This window comes from Notolabrus celidotus, chromosome 7, assembly GCF_009762535.1.
Source record: "Notolabrus celidotus isolate fNotCel1 chromosome 7, fNotCel1.pri, whole genome shotgun sequence".
Taxonomy (NCBI): domain Eukaryota; kingdom Metazoa; phylum Chordata; class Actinopteri; order Labriformes; family Labridae; genus Notolabrus; species Notolabrus celidotus.
In genome coordinates this window covers 38111666-38127665 of record NC_048278.1, presented here as the reverse complement: position 1 = coordinate 38127665, position 16000 = coordinate 38111666, and the positions used below count along the sequence as shown (strand labels likewise).

Sequence of the window (16000 nt, the reverse complement as noted above, 5' to 3'; positions counted from 1 at the left end):
TTGCCCTAATGTTTTGGTAAGAAAACAAACAAGCAAACGATTGAAAAAAAAAAAAAAAAAAAAAAAAAAGAATAAAAAGAGACTTCAGTTAATGCATCCATCATCATCATCATCATCATCACCATCATCATCATCATTTTCATCTTCATCATCATCCTTTAGCGACTTTTCAGAGGTGCCTTTTTTAACGACATACAAGGTAACACTGCCTAGAATGACCAACATAAATAAAACAGATACTATGGTACAAAACATGGGGAGGAGGAGGAGGAGGAGGAGGAGGAGGAGGAGGAGGAGGAGGAGGAGGAGGAGGAGGAGGAGGAGGAGGATGATGGGATTGGAGTAACCTGATGGAAACAGCACTGCAAAAAAAAAGAAAAGAAAAACAAAAGTCCACCATGGTCCCTCTTTTTTTTTTCTTTTCTTTTTCAAGAGCGTGAAGGGAGACGAAGACGACAGTGCAGACTCCACAGGTACAGTCGTGTCCTCACACAGAAGATCAGGAGTCCATCATTTTCAGGTAACCATGGCGTCCAAGAAAGGAAGGCAGGGGGGGGGAGGGGGGCGGGGCTTGTTTTTTCTCCATGGACGAAAAAGTCGGTGTATCGTCCCAAAGAGAGAGAAAAGAAAAACAATGTACGGGTCCGGCTTTTTGACATTGTCTTTATTTTTTTCTTCCTTTTTTGACGTTTTTTTCTCGATGCAGTTTTTTTGAGTTGTTGTTTTTTTTTTCGGTCACTATTTTTCTTCAGCAAGCTTGAAGTAACTGTCACACAGAAACAGAAATGTTTATGTTTCGTTTGTGAAAGATGTCACAAAAGATCCAGAAGAAGAAAAAAAGAAAAAAAAAAAAAAGGCATTGCATATTTACACCAAGAAGATTTTTTTTGGGGGCGACTTTTTTCCGGCAGTCCTCACAGTCTTCTCTCATGAGTGTCTCACGGCTCAGTTTTCTCGTGATCTGTGACATGATTAGTGATTTATTGATACCCTCAGATTTTTAAAACGTGTGTGTGTGTGTATAAATACTTTAAATCACAATACTGACAGGATAGACGGGGACTGAGCCCCTGCATGTGGAGCTGGAAGCCTTGTTTCTGTTAGTGTCCATGTTTGATAAAGTTCTTCACTCTTGATTTATCATCTAAAAACAGTCTTTGTTGATGTGTGTGTGTGTGTGTGTGTGTGTGTGTGTGCAGAGTTCCCACACATTTCAAACTCTGATCTGGATATGTTACACCGTCATATGTCTCTGACCTGCTTCGTCACTTCACATCGACTTCTAGAGATTCTTCAGAGAACACGTTTCCGACTTGGAGGTCTTTCAAACCTTCCTGGACGTGTGCGGGAACCCGGGTCAAGTCGGCAGATTTCTCCAGGAACGGATCTAACGTGGTCTGTTTGACATGCAGGGTGTTGTTCACCTTCCACGCCACTAGAGGGCGCCACTTACTCAGTCTGTAACAACACGTGAAACATAACTGTGCATGATTTTGTTTTCCACATCTGAGCTGTGTTGACCATTTTTCCACATAACAGGCTGTATAAAAAGATGGATGACATGACAGCTCCCCGACAGTGAAGCCAAAACTACCTACCCTACCTTCAATAACCTCAAACATCCTCTTACTGCCCCTGGAGTATATATTGGCCCGTTGGTCTTTTCAATCAGCGAAAAACAATCTGCAGAAGAAGGAGGAACAAAGAACTGTCGGGAAGTTAGGAACTAAGTTAGGGCCTGTGTCCACTAACGCAAGCAGCGGCGGCCATATTGGAAATGCTGAACCTAACTTCTGTGGAGCTAGTGTGAGGTAAAGAGGCGGGGCTTTAGCCTAACCGCTAACAGCTACAGTGTTCCCGCCTGTCAATCAAGTCAGCTGTACCTCTAATTATAGAAAACTCGTACTCTTAATATCTTTGAAATTGCCGTGTTATGAAAAAATTTGCTCCCTGATAGAGAAATTAGCAACTCATTTCTGAACCAGGCTGTAAACACCTTATTTCTGCTGTTGAATGGGTGTGTATGTGGTGTCCGGTACTTCCAGAACCAGCCTCTAGTGGACACTCGAGGAACTGCAGTTAAGTTATATTTTTGGATTTTTATGCCTTTAATTGATAGTACAGCTGAAGAGAGATAGGAAATGTGGGGAGCGGAGAGTGGAACCGGCGACCTCTGCAACGAGGACTGAAGCCTCTGTACGTGGGGACCCGCGTTACTTCAACCCTCTGAATCTGATCCAGAATCTGATCCTGACGGAGAGGCGCCTGCAGCAGGACCTTTCTGAACCATTGGTCACAGATTTAGTGTTTCTTGTTGTTTTATTTGTCAGTATGTCGACGTGTGTCTTGGTACACAGCTACCAACATGTAGCTATGTGGCTATGCTAACTAGCGCTAGCACATATCCATGAAAACTAAAAATCATCCACTAGATCTTCAAATCTGCAGACGTGGGGAGTCAAAGCGACCTTTGTGTTTATTAAGACAGCCTACAACTAGCATGCCTCCCTCCTAAGCTCCTTGTTAGCACACATGTGTGCAGGGAATGAAAACGGAGGAGGGGTTGAGTTGTATTTTATACAGTCTATGGGCTGAACAAGCTCCGAGCTCTGACTTCCTGTTACAGACCGGATGGCGTTGTGACGTATGAAAAACACTGAAAACTGAAACGGCTGGTTTCAGCACACATTTACAGAAAGGTGGAGAAATCAGAACAGGGGCAGAATGGATTCTTTGACTTTTCAGGGGGTTTGTAGACAGGGACACAGATTTCAGGGAGAGAACCATTAAAAAGTCCAGTTTGCAGGATATGTCACCTTTAAGGTTGTTAGCGCTGCTAGCATAAAAAAACGCTGTCAGTGGACACAGGCCCTTACAAGCTGATACTCTCTATCACTTGGTTGGTGTCAGACGAGGTGGTTCACCATGAAACACTTCTTACACACGTACGGGACACACCTTCACCTTCACCTTCAAAGAAATCAGAGGTGCTGTTTGTCCACAGGGGGCGCCAAAGTCAACACAACCCGATAGTTGCTCGCAGTAGCTACACACACCTCGAGCGTCAGGAATTAGATCCAGTCTGGAGAAAAGTGCCGACTTGAGTCTGATATATTCTGTGTGTGTGTGTGTGTGTGTGTGTGTGTGTGTGTGTGTGTGTGTGTGTGTGTGTGTGCTATGACAGCATAAAGTTGACCCCCCATGTCCCACATACATACAGTACATACAAACATTACATACATACATTAAGCCACACGTCCCTGTGTAAACACCCATTCCACTAGTCCTACAGCTACGATGAGGAAACAGAAGAGCGGAGGTGAAGAAGAAGAAGAAGAAGAAGAAGAGGAGGAGGAGGAGGTGGAGGTGGAGGTGGAGGTGAAGCGGTGAGAGAGAGAGAGCAGAGAAAGGCCTCGTTTCCCTGCTGGCTGTGGAAAGCTGGAGCGGTAAGCTGAGTTTGAACGCGGTTGTGCTCTGTGGCGCCTGAGTGAACTGTGCAGTTTCTGGCAGTTTAGTGTTTCCTGTTAACAAAATAAAAGTCCAACTGAAGGGGAGTAAAGCGCGAGAGAGAAAGAGAGAGAGAGAGAGAGAGAGAGAGAGAGAGAGAGAGAGAGAGAGAGAGAGAAAAAGACATGGGGCTGAAAAAAGAGGCAAAATAGTAACACTGCAACGATGACGGGGATGAAACAGACTTCCTGGTTTTTCTTTTGTTTGTTTTTTTCTGTTTTTTCTCCTGTTTTCTGTAGACGGTGATTTTCCTCGCCATGGGGTTGGGGGAATGTGCGCTGCCATGGCAAATGGATGAGAAAGAAATCTTTTTTTGTACTTTTTTTTCTTCTTTTTGTTTTTTTTTTTTTTAGAGTGAACCACGAGCCATGCACTTATTCTCAACTAAAGAATGACCCCCTCACATCCCCGATACCCCGCCCGCCCTCTCCCAAACAAAGAAAAAAACACCCTGTCGGTATGATACGAAACATCTGCACACGTAAGGCAACATTTTTGGTTTTTTGTTCCCTAAAACGGCTCTTCCAAACCAAGTGCAAAAAAGTCAAAAGAAGAAGAAGAAGAAGAAGAAAAAAAGGGGGGCAGACACGACAAACAAACAAACAAACAAACAAACAAACAAACAACAAACAAACAAAAAGATGCAACCTGGGTCGACGACGACGACGTAACACTGACGGAGAGAAAAATAAATAACAAAAACATTGCCTTCTGCAGTAAATAGCGCTGAAAATGTAGGAGACTTATTTTTTAGTGTGGGGAGACCGGCTGGAGTCTATCCCACTGTGCAAAAACCTCTTTTAAAGTCCCTAGAAAGACTTCTCCCCGTCTGTGAGGAGGCAGAGAAGGAGAAAAAGAGGGGAGACTGGTATCTTTTTTCCTAAAATGGCTACGTGTTTTCCTCAGAATGGCCGGCGGATGGGGGGGGGCGATACTGGCTGGCCCGGGCCCGGAGCGCTCACTCCCGCCCGCTGGCCGAGTAGGAGAACTGTGGGAAATGAGGCCTTCGCTCGTTGTCCGCCGCGTCCATCCCGTCCTCGTCATCTGTGGGGACAATCAGAGACGGGTTAGAGGTCTTAGTATCTTAAAGAGCTCATATTCCCCCTCTAGACCGCTACGCTCCCAACATGCAGGCCTGCTCATCATCTCTAAAAGTAGTATGGGAGGTAGAGCCTTTCCTCTCCTTTGGACTCATCTACCAGTCAGGGTCCGGGAGGCAGACACCCTCTCTACTTTTAAGAGTAGGCTTCAAACTTTCCTTTTTGATAAAGCTTATAGTTAGAGCTGGATCAGGCTTGGACCAGGTCTTAGTTATGCTGCTATAGGCTTAGACTGACACACTGGGATCCTGTCTTTCCCTCTCTCTCCTCTCTCTGCCTGTCTCTCACTTTAACTCTTCCTGTCCCATTAAAGTTACTAACCATAGACCTTTCTGGAGTCCCTGAGCTCCCTTGTCTCGTAGGTTCCTCTGGATCTCTGCTGTAGATTCCTTTTTTGGGGTCTGTTATTCATCCTTTCTTTCTTTCATTCCTTTTTTCCTTCATTCCTTCTTTCTTACTTTGTTCTTTCCATCTTTCTTCATCCTTTGTCTCCTTTCCTCACCCCTCCTTTCCTTCTATCCTTTCCTTCTATCCTTTCCTTCACCATTTCTTCTCCTCTTTCTCTTTCTTCTGGTCTCCCTCTCTTCTCTCTTTTCTTAGACCTTTCTGGAGTCCCTGAGCTCCCTTGTCTCGTAGGTTCCTCTGGATCTCTGCTGCTGTGGACGTGGTCCAGACTCCAGCTGCTACAACTACTACTATCCGTCTCCCCACTATCATCTCTCTCTCTCTCTTCATCTCCCTCTATCCCTCTCTCCAACACGGTCTCAGCAGATGTGTGTCTAACATGAGTCTGGTCCTGCTGGAGGTTTCTGCCTGTTAAAGGAAGTTTGTCCTCTCCACTGTAACTTGCTAAATGCTGCAAAGTGCTCTGCTCATGGTGGATTAAGATGAGATCAGACTGAGTCCTGTCTGGAAGATGGGACTGGATCTGATCCGGTCTTGATGTTGGGTCTTTGTTAATAATAGAACATAGAGTACGGTCTAGACCTGCTCGGTTTGGAAAGAGTCTGAGGGGGACGTTTGTTGGGATAGACCAAAATCTTTCTGGAAGCAGTCTAGAAAAGTTTAAAGTGGAAGTAGTGTTGCAGAAGTTTTGACACTTTGATAAGAAATGGAAATCATAAATATCTAAAAATGGATCGTACTCATTAAACAAGTCAAAAAGACGTCCTTACATTTTTCCGGCGGGGTGATGGTGATGGTCTGTGCTGTGAACTCCTCGTCGAAGTAGCGTGTGTCTGTCTCTGAGCTGACCTGTGGCTGGAACGGAGGGACCAGCTGAAACAGACCAAAGGTAAGAGAGGGTGAGTTTGATGGAGCTGACAGGAGAGTGACGGATGTGACACAAACCTGAGGAACATTTCTGTTACTTCATTTAGTTCATCAGGAAGCTTCAGTTACTCTAAAGTTTCAATTTCTACACAACCTCCAAAAAAACAAGAAGAGCATCGAGCAGCAGAGTCTGTGCTGTGCAGATGATACATGTTAATTTTTTCATGCTGTTTCACATGAATGTCCACTAGAGGGAGACTCTAATCAGAGTTAGTTCTTATCATACTGATTCATGTCCACGTGATCATTATTCAGACAATTTTAGTTTGAATGTGTCATTTAATGATATAAAAAAGGGGTAGGACGTAGGAAAGAGGGCCAATTCAATTTAGTTTTTGTACTGCATTTTCTTCAGGATTTTGACTTTTCTGTTGGAATTCTGAGATCATTTTATCTAAGAATTACGCTTTGGTCTCAGAATACTGACTTAGAATTCTAGAAATCCGCCTTTGATCTTAGAACGCTAGAATTCTGCCTTTGACCTCAGAACTCTGACTTAGATTCTAGAATTCTGCCTTTGATCTCAGAACTCTGACTAAGATTCTAGAATTCTGCCTTTGATCTCAGAACTCTGACATGGATTCTAGAATTCTGCCTTTGATCTCAGAATTCTGACTTAGATTCTAGAATTCTGCCTTTGATCTCAGAATTCTGACTTAGATTCTAGAATTCTGCCTTTGATCTCAGAACTCTAGAATTCTGCCTTTGACCTCAGAATTCTGACTTAGATTCTAGAAGTCTGCCTTTGATCTCAGAACTCTGACTTAGATTCTAGAATTCTGCCTTTGATCTTAGAATTCTGACCTAGATTCTAGAATTCCACCTTTGATTTCAGAACTCTAGAATTCCACTTTGACCTCAGAATTCTGACTTAGATTCTAGAATTCCGCCTTTGATCTTAGAATTCTGACTTAGATTCTAGAATTCCGCCTTTGATCTTAGAACTCTAGAATTCCACTTTGACCTCAGAATTCTGACCTAGATTCTAGAATTCCACCTTTGATCTTAGAACTCTAGAATTCCACTTTGACCTCAGAATTCTGACCTAGATTCTAGAATTCCACCTTTGATCTTAGAACTCTAGAATTCTGCCTTTGACCTCAGAATTCTGACCTAGATTCTAGATTTCAGCCTTTGATCATAGAACTCTAGAATTCCGCCTTTGACCTCAGAATTCTGACCTAGATTCAAGAATTCCACCTTTGATTTCAGAATTCCGCCTTTAATTCTAGAATTCTGTCTTTGATCTTAAAGGCTAAACCCTGAGAAAAAAAAGCGTTTGACTTCTAAAATAATCAGTGGCCCAAACCCTCTTCCATATTAAGGCCATGAATGACAGCTGTGTCGACCAATGAGGCTCCTGCAGCGCTGTGTGCACCGGATTATCAGAGTCGAGGAGGAACAGTGAGAGGAAACTTGACAAACACTAACACAAGAGTCACTGAACGCACCATAACTTAGAGTGTCTGCTTCAAACCCACACCAGAATCTGTGACACTGTGGACTGGAGGGGGGGATTTTGGCTTCACTTTAGTGCAACAGGAGGAGGTGGAGACGTTATCCATCTTTATATACAGTAAAAGAAGTGGACATATAAACCGTATGGAATCTAAAGTCTTTCCAAAAGAAGTCTGAACGCAGCCTGAAACATCTCCGCCTCAGTCAGGTGAAGCTTCCTAAAACATCTGGACGAAGGTAGTGAAGAGCTAGGCGAGGATGAAGGACTCTGACGGACACTTTGTTCAGAGTCTGAAAGTTAAAATAAAACACAAAAAACTCAGAATGTTTCTGTTGAGAGGACGTGTTGGTGTTTGGACCGCTTTATGTTCCTAAAATGAAACAGAGATGAGGTAATTTATTTCTTCTCTGTTCTATTTTTGAGTCCCAGCCAGACGTCTTTTGAAAATGAGGTAACCCTGCTACCAGAATATCTCAGGTACGCTGTTTGAATAAATTACCGCTGAAGACGGGATGACGTCTCGCAGCTAAATCCTGCTCTCACCTTCTTGTCGTAGACGTCCTGCCAGTCGACCGTGCCAAAGAAACTGTGTCGCATGATCTCCTTAGCGTCATCCGGTCCGCCGCCCAGCCTGTCAGAAAAAAGCAGCAGAAGAAGAAGAAGAAGAAGAAGAAGAAGAAGAAGACGTCGAAGTCAGACATCAGAAGCTGCTCTTACAAAGTCTCCATCAATGGAACCAGAATATCCACCTGCTACTGATCCTGAAATAACTCTGCCGGGGTGAGTGAGTTCGCTGTGTGAAGCTGCAGTAGCCTCTTTTTTCACCACTTTCTTCATTAGAGGCAGAAAACGCCTCCAGGATAATCAGAGTGGGAAATTAGCTGCAGCCAGCAGCCACTTTTGTCTGACTGCACTTTTTGTGAATATAAATGATTGTTTCGAAGGTTTGAGACTCAAACTGAAAACTACAGACTAAAAACTTTAACATACTCTGTCCTGAGAGGATCAGAACGCCAACATGGATGATGAACCTCCTCAGACGGCTGAAGTATGACCTCACACATGACCTTTAAATCTGAGCTGATAGGAACACAGGATCCAGGACTACAGACCGGCCTACATAAGTCTGAACCTCATAAAGTTTACATCAAGTTAAGACAGTCCTCTCAGACGACTTTCAGGGTTTGTTTGTTTCATAAGGTACAAAAATAAACCGTCACACCTCATGACTGATCTGTTTTAAGGAAGTGTGTTTGATGCACTTTGGTTTCACTTTTACCGACTCCAACAGGAGACATTTCACTTCCTGGTCCGCTCCTCTACCTGACAGTTTTGCACTTTTCCTTTCATTTTGTACCCGTATACAATCCTCACCGCAGGCCGGACATACACTGATATTGAGACTTTTTAATGTAAACTATGAACGTCTCCATTCAGTCTGGCTCTATTGCAAAGATGAAGCAACATATAACATAATTCATATATTCCTTTCTACAGGTTTCTTAACTTGCAAGATGCTAACTCTCGTTTATTCTGTATATTAATCAAGGATCTGTATCCAACACAATTTATCTTTTTGTACTTTTCTTTATTATCAACGTACCGTCCCTTCTTTTATTTTTATGTATGTCGTCTTCGTTTGTTTTCTTTTTGTAGGTGTTGCTTGTTTTTATTATTTTATTTATTTTTAACTACCTGTTTTTATTCTATTTACTTTTATTATTGATGGTTTAACTTTTTTTAATTACAAATATTTTATTACTTTAATTATTTATATTCATTTCATTGTTTTTTTTTAAATTTCATTCATTATTAACTTTGTTTTTATTATTATAATTATTTTAACTACTTGTTTTATTTTATGATGCTTTAACTTTTTTTTTATTACAAATATTTTATAACTTTAATTATTTATACTGATTTTATTGCTTTTTATTATTTCATTCATTATTAATTTTTTAATTATTTAAATTATTTTAACTACTTGTTTTTATTTATTTACTTTTATTATTGATGTTTTAACTTTTTTTTAATTACAAATATTATATTAATTTAATTATTTATATTGCTTTAATTTTTTAACTATTATTTCATTCATTATTAAATTTGTTTTTATTATTTTATTGATTTATTTTCAACTACTTGTTTTTATTATATTTATTTTTATTATTGATGCTTTCACTTTTTTGAAATTACAAATATTTATTACTTGAATAATTTATAATGATTTTATTGTTTTTTTTTTATTATTTCATTCATTATTAAATTTGTTTTTATTATTTTTTTACTCAGTTTTATTGATATTTTAATGCCTTTATCTTAACATTTTATTCATGTATTAATCTGAACTATTTATATTCTTTGTGTTATTTGGATGCTTTAACTTATTATTAATAACATATTTTATTGTTGTTTGTTTGCATTAGGCTCGATCTATTTTAGTTTTTAACATTTAGAATAATTGAACATTTTATTTCTGCTTCTTTCTTGTTTTCAGTCGCTGTAAAGAACTTTGATTCGCATTTGTTTTGTATGAAAGGTGCCTTATCAATAAAGCTTGACTGATTGAATTCTGTGCTCACAATGTTTAGTTAAATTGGTTGTAAAGTATCATCATCAGCTGCCTTTACATCCAGGTAGTTTGTGGATGTGTGTGTGTGTGTGTGTGTGTGTGTGTGTGTGTGTGTGTGTGTACCGTTTGTTGGGGTCCTTGATGAGCAGACCCGACAGCAGCGACTTGGCGTCGGCCGACAGGGTTCTGGGGAACTTGATCTCCTCCATGAGGATGAGCTCAAACAGCTTCTCGTGGTCCTGGTTGTAGAACGGCAGGCGGCCGCACATCATCTCGTACGTCACCACGCCCAGACCCCACCAGTCCACCGCCCGCCCGTAGTCGTTGTCCTCCAGCACCTGAGGACGAACCGTTACTGTTAAAGGGGACATATCACGCATTTTTCATCAACATATATTGGTCTAAGAGGTCCCCAAAACATGTCTTTAAAGTTTATGCTCAAAAAAACACTTTGAAATCAGATTTTGGTCTGCCTGAAAAGCCCTCTTCTTCATTCCTCATGAGAACACTCTGTTTTCCCTCTGACCACGCCCCCTCCGGAAGTGGATGTGCCTCGGCTCTCCAGCACGTTGATCTAATGTTTACATGTTGGCTGAATATACACGGCTGCTCAGAGATAGCGTTACTTCAACCCTCTGAATCTGATCCAGAATCTGATCCTGACGGAGAGGCGCCTGCAGCAGGACCTTTCTGAACCATTGGTCACAGATTTAGTGTTTCTTGTTGTTTTATTTATCAGTATGTCGACGTGTGTCTTGGTACACAGCTACAGCTACAGCTATGAACATATAGCTATGTGGCTATGCTAATTAGCTCTAGCACTTATCCATGATAAATAAAAATCATCCACTATATCTTCAAATCTGCAGACGTGGGGAGTCAAAGCGACCTTTGTGTTTATTAAGACAGCCTACAACTAGCATGCCTCCCTCCTAAGCTCCTTGTTAGCACACATGTGTGCAGGGAATGAAAAACGGAGGAGGGGTTGAGTTGTATTTTATACAGTCTATGGGCTGAACAAGCTCCGAGCTCTGACTCCGTGACAGACCGGATATTGTTGTTACGTAACAAAAACACGGAAGTCTGAAACGGCTGGTTTCAGCACACATTTACAGAAAGGTGGAGAAATCAGAACAGGGGCAGAATGGATTCTTTTCATTCTCGGGGGGTTTGTAGACAGGGACACATATTTCAGGTAAAGAACCATTAAAAAGTCAATTTTGCATGATATGTCACCTTTAAACCACCACGAAGGGAGGACACCAACAAACCCAGTCTTTCTGAAAAGACTTCATCTTTATTTCATGATGTGATGGCGTGTAATCAAACCCACAGTCTGCTTTCACACAGCGTGGATCTGACATGGCGACTGTTATTTCTCTATTTCAGCTCGGATATCCTCTTTCACATCCTCTTAACAGGAAAATAACTCTCAGGATCTCACACCAGAAGAAGTGAAATCTGCGTCTGACATTCAGCGCGGTTCAAAGCGGAAACGTTTCACTGCCGTTACAGGAACTACATCTCTACAGGACTTCTGCATTTGATCATTCAGACAATAGATTGTGGTCAGTGAAGGCACCACGAGTTGTGCATGATTGCCTCTGCTGTCTGTGTACTGTCTACTTTATGACACTCGTCAAGAATGAAAAACACACTTTCACTTTTCGGCTCTTTGCAGCGCTCGCTCTTGTTTTGCGAGCTGAGCTGTCGGCATCCTGATGATGATGTCACACGAATTTCACGTTTTACAGCAAAGCATGGACGTAACATCCAAACAGGAAAACGCAAACATCAGTCTGCACAATAAAGATAGATTCTATTCTGTTCTCTGTGTGTTGTGACTTCTGACCTCAGGAGCCAGGTACTCGGGTGTCCCACAGAAGGTCTTCATGGTGGCAGTGTCGGTGATGCCTTCTTTGCAGAGGCCAAAGTCTGTGATCTTAATGTGTCCGTCTTTGTCCAACATGAGGTTCTCCAGCTGTGGACGGAGGAGGAACATCATCGAGTTCAGTGGTTCAGTGATATGACGATTACTCTGGATCGGGGCGTGGCTTACCTTCAGATCTCGGTACACGATCTTCGCAGAATGTAGGTAGTCTAGAGCAGAGACGATCTCAGCGCCGTAGAAACGGGTCCGGTCCTCTGAAAAAACTCTTTCTCTCGACAAATGGAAAAACAGCTGCAGGAAAAAGAAGAAACAAAGAAACACAAGTTCATTCACAGACATCTTTTTATTCTTACGTAGGACCGGATCAAAATCTGGATTTATCTGAGGCTGATGGATTCTTCGTTGCTCATAAAGGGGACATGGAGGAAGCAGTTTTTTAAGCTTTATCCAGGCGGCAACCTCCAGTCTTGAAATAAGAAGCCAAAGATGAAGTGCCAAAAACTGCAGTTCCTCAAGTGTCCACTAGAGGCTGGCTCAAGAAGCACCACATTCAAAGAAGCCGATCTTTACAGCAGAAATAAACATGTTTACAACCTGGTACAAAAAAACAGTTTAGGTCTGAGTAGCTCATTTCTCTATCAGCACACTCTGTACAGGGGAGGAATTTATTTATGACTTGTTAGTTTTTAAGATATTAAAGCTGCTGTTGGTAGTCGTGATATAAACATCAGTTCTGAGAGAGATCTCGACTGTCATCACTACCCCTCCCCTCTCTGCTCCCGTAACCCCGCCCACAAAAGATAGTTGTGTGAGTTCTATGAGGAAGTAGCGGCTTCCCAGCTAATCAGGGCGATGTAGTGGGTCCACCACTCGAAAAATCAGGACACAGGGTCGGGGAGTAGCTCTGATTGGTCCGTCATAACGGGAACGAGGGGAATAATAACATCGCTTGATACAAAGGCATTGGAAAACACAGAGATTTCGCCTTAAAGCTGGGGTTGGTGTTCAGATTTAGATCCACTTTTTGTTATACTGGTTAAAATGATCTTTAGGAAGTTTTTCCTCACCACTGTAACTTGCTAAATACTGCGATGTGCAATGCTCATGATGGATTAAGGTGGGGTCAGACTGAGTCTTACCCTGTCTTGGTGTTGGGTCTCTGTTCATAATTTGACATAGAGTGGTCTAGACCTGCTCTGTTTGTAAAAGCGTCTTGAGATAACATTTGTTGTGATTTGGCGCTATACAAATAAAGATTGATTGATTGATTGATTAATGTCCTGATGGTAATCAATACATGATGTGTTCTTAAAAAAAGAGTGAAAAAAAGCTGCTATCTACAGCCGGAGTAAACCTGGGAAAACACCAACCAATCACCGATTTTTGGCTCCCCAAATTTTAAACCAATCAAATCCCGTCCTGCCGTTCTGCCCGCCTCCTGCAGAGCGTACATGTCCCCAGCGTGCACTCCTCTGAGTCCCCGTCTCCTGCCTCTACTTCCCCTGACTCTATTTACTGCCCCTCTCGCTCGTCCTCGGGCCTGTCCCCTCTGACCTGATGAGGGTCTTTGCTCAGGACTGTAGTCCGGATCAGAGTCTAAAAAGCTCTCACCAACAAGCAGAAGAATTAATGACATTCAGTAAGTCCTACAGAAAATATATATTTATCGTAGGGTCCGTCCGGACTCTGTAGTGATGACGAGCCGATTGGTGAACACGTTGATCTTTAATAACCGGTCACTGTCGGCCGTTACCACGCCAACCAACAAAACAACAATCAATGTTTGAATGAATGAAGAACTTCTCCTCTTGTCTCTCCTCTCTCCCACTCACACACTCTACACCTCTCCTGATGCCTTCACTGACCGTCAACACTGTAGGAATTTAGAACATCTACACTGAACAGGTTTAACAAACAGTAGAGCTGTTACAGTGTTATATATGTGTTATAACTTTTCTCCTGATATCGTGTCACCAGGTACAACTGGATAATGCTAGCATGACAGTTGTGAGTGCTAACAGCAGCCATGTTTGTTTGTGTTTTTAACTTTCACTATGAGAATGTTTTGCTGAGGACCGGTTTTGAATCAGTCACCATCATATGGTCGAGAATCAGCGGCGCTCGTGAATGTGAGCGGGGGGGGCGTCGTTTTGGAGGAGCTCTGAGGGAGGAGGGGAGGGGCTAGACGGAGTCCTGAGGAAATGCTACATTCAAATTCATGCTAGTTTTCTGAGAGACTACCAACCCCAGCTTTAATCTCAAATTACCTCACTTACAGATGAGTACCGATTAGTATTATGACCTTTTCTCCAAACCCAGCAGAAAAAAAGTAACATATTTTACACCATTCATACCAACAGCAGCTTTAGATGTACAGGTTATGCATAATTAAGGGGCGTGGCTGACTTGACTGACAGGCGAGACATCTAGCTCTTAGCAAGGAGGCTAAAGGACCGCTTCAACTCCACCTCTTTGCCTCGTGTTAGGTCGACTGAAGTTATGCTGAGTCAGCACTTCCAATATGCCGACGATTTGGCTTCAAAACTGTTTCAGAAACAACTACGTCCATGTGTGTCTAACATGAGTCTGGTCCTGCTGGAGGTTTCTGCCTGTTAAAGGAAGTTTGTCCTCTCCGCTGTAACTAGCTAAATACTGTGAGGTGTAATGCTCATGGTGGATTAAGGTGGGGTCAGACTGAGTCTGATCCTGTCTTGGTGTTGGGTCTCTGTTCATAATTTGACATAGACCGGTCTAGACCTGCTCTGTTTGTAAAAGAGTCTTGAGATAACGTTTGTTGTGATTTGGTGCTATACAAATAAAGATTGATTGATGTTTTAGTCAGTCCGTGGATTTATAAGAAACTTCTGCAAGATCACACTTCACTGATTTAATGTCTTTATATCAACTCAAAATGTAAATCAATCACTCTCTCTCTCGGGGGTGTGTGCTCTTCCATCATCAATATTCTGCCTTGCTTATGATCTTAAGCAGGAAGTATGTTCCCCATGTTCCACCAATGAGTTCACTGCCAGTCATAATAATTTAATATTTTGCAGGTACTAAGTTATATTTGTTGGTATGGGTCTGTTCTGGGAGCTCCCTGTCCTTCCATGTGCCTACGTGGAAGGGCAAAGCCTAAGGTGGGGAGAGCACACCCCCCCTCTCTCTTCCTGAACTAACACTATGCTCCGTTTTTGTTTCTAGGTCGGACACAGAGTCTAGGTGCTGCAGCGTGTTCCAGAACTAAAACAGGAAGTACAGCGTGCATGCATTGTGCACATGTTCCTCTTTAGTCCAGCACCTTGAAACCGCAGATCCACAGCTCCCCGTATCAGACTCAGACCATAATAAGAGCAGCTTTCTGTTCCAGCTCTTAAAATAAACACCGCGTTATTAATCAAGATTCTTCAATACGTCTTAAAATAGCTTCAAAGCTGAAATGAGACGGAACGACTGCCGGCATCAGAACCGTCTCTTAGAAAGCGATTCATTGATCTCTCACCTCTCCTCCGTTGACGTACTCCATCACGAAGCACAGCCGGTCCTTCGTCTGGAACGAGTACTTCAGAGACTGAAACACAACGTGGACAGACGTTTAAACTCAGCAGAGGTTGTTTCAACACTAGATAGAGTTCAGTGTATTCAGTGTATGCACAGGTGTGTGTTCTGCAGGCTCGTACTCACAGTTAGGAATGGATGCCGAGTGTTTTTTAATACCCTACTTTCTGTGAGCGTGTGAGCAACTTCATCCTGGGATAGAAACAGAGGAAGAGAGACAACATGAGCTCGCTGTGGAGGATACGTTTGGAGCATTTGAAGCTGGAGGCATCAATTTCATACCAATAAGAGCTCTCTAAGCTAACTGCTACGTGCTAAGTGTTTGATTAGGAAGTGTATGTATCTTTATTTCTTGCGTGAGGATTAAAGCCTCTGCAAAAAGAGATCTTTTGGAATAAAAGTCACACCGGTCAGTTGTCCAAGCTGTTGTCTTTTGGCGTTTCATGTAAAGCTGTTTCTAGAAACATCGGTCTTTAAGACCTTGCCAGCATTAATCGGGCTCATCCTGTTCTCTGTTTAGGCACTGGTAGTTTTGAGACTCAAGTCACCTGCCTTTGCACGTCCCTCGTTATCTGAGTCTT

The 16000-nt window shown here is 42.4% G+C and overlaps 1 protein-coding gene across 1 annotated transcript in view; it reads right to left on the bottom strand.

The window, feature by feature from the left end:
- Window positions 1-2788: 2788 nt before the first annotated feature.
- akt3b (v-akt murine thymoma viral oncogene homolog 3b) overlaps window positions 2789-16000 on the bottom strand; it is a 32163-nt gene continuing 18951 nt past the window's right edge. Inside the window, exons 7-14 of the mRNA XM_034686928.1 lie at window positions 15546-15611; window positions 15364-15432; window positions 12030-12152; window positions 11823-11951; window positions 10094-10308; window positions 7942-8029; window positions 5783-5885; window positions 2789-4551 (exon numbers count right to left, since the gene is read on the bottom strand). Coding sequence (XP_034542819.1) covers window positions 4466-4551; window positions 5783-5885; window positions 7942-8029; window positions 10094-10308; window positions 11823-11951; window positions 12030-12152; window positions 15364-15432; window positions 15546-15611 — 879 coding nt within the window. The 3' untranslated portion in view covers window positions 2789-4465. The remainder of the gene's footprint in view (window positions 4552-5782; window positions 5886-7941; window positions 8030-10093; window positions 10309-11822; window positions 11952-12029; window positions 12153-15363; window positions 15433-15545; window positions 15612-16000) is intronic.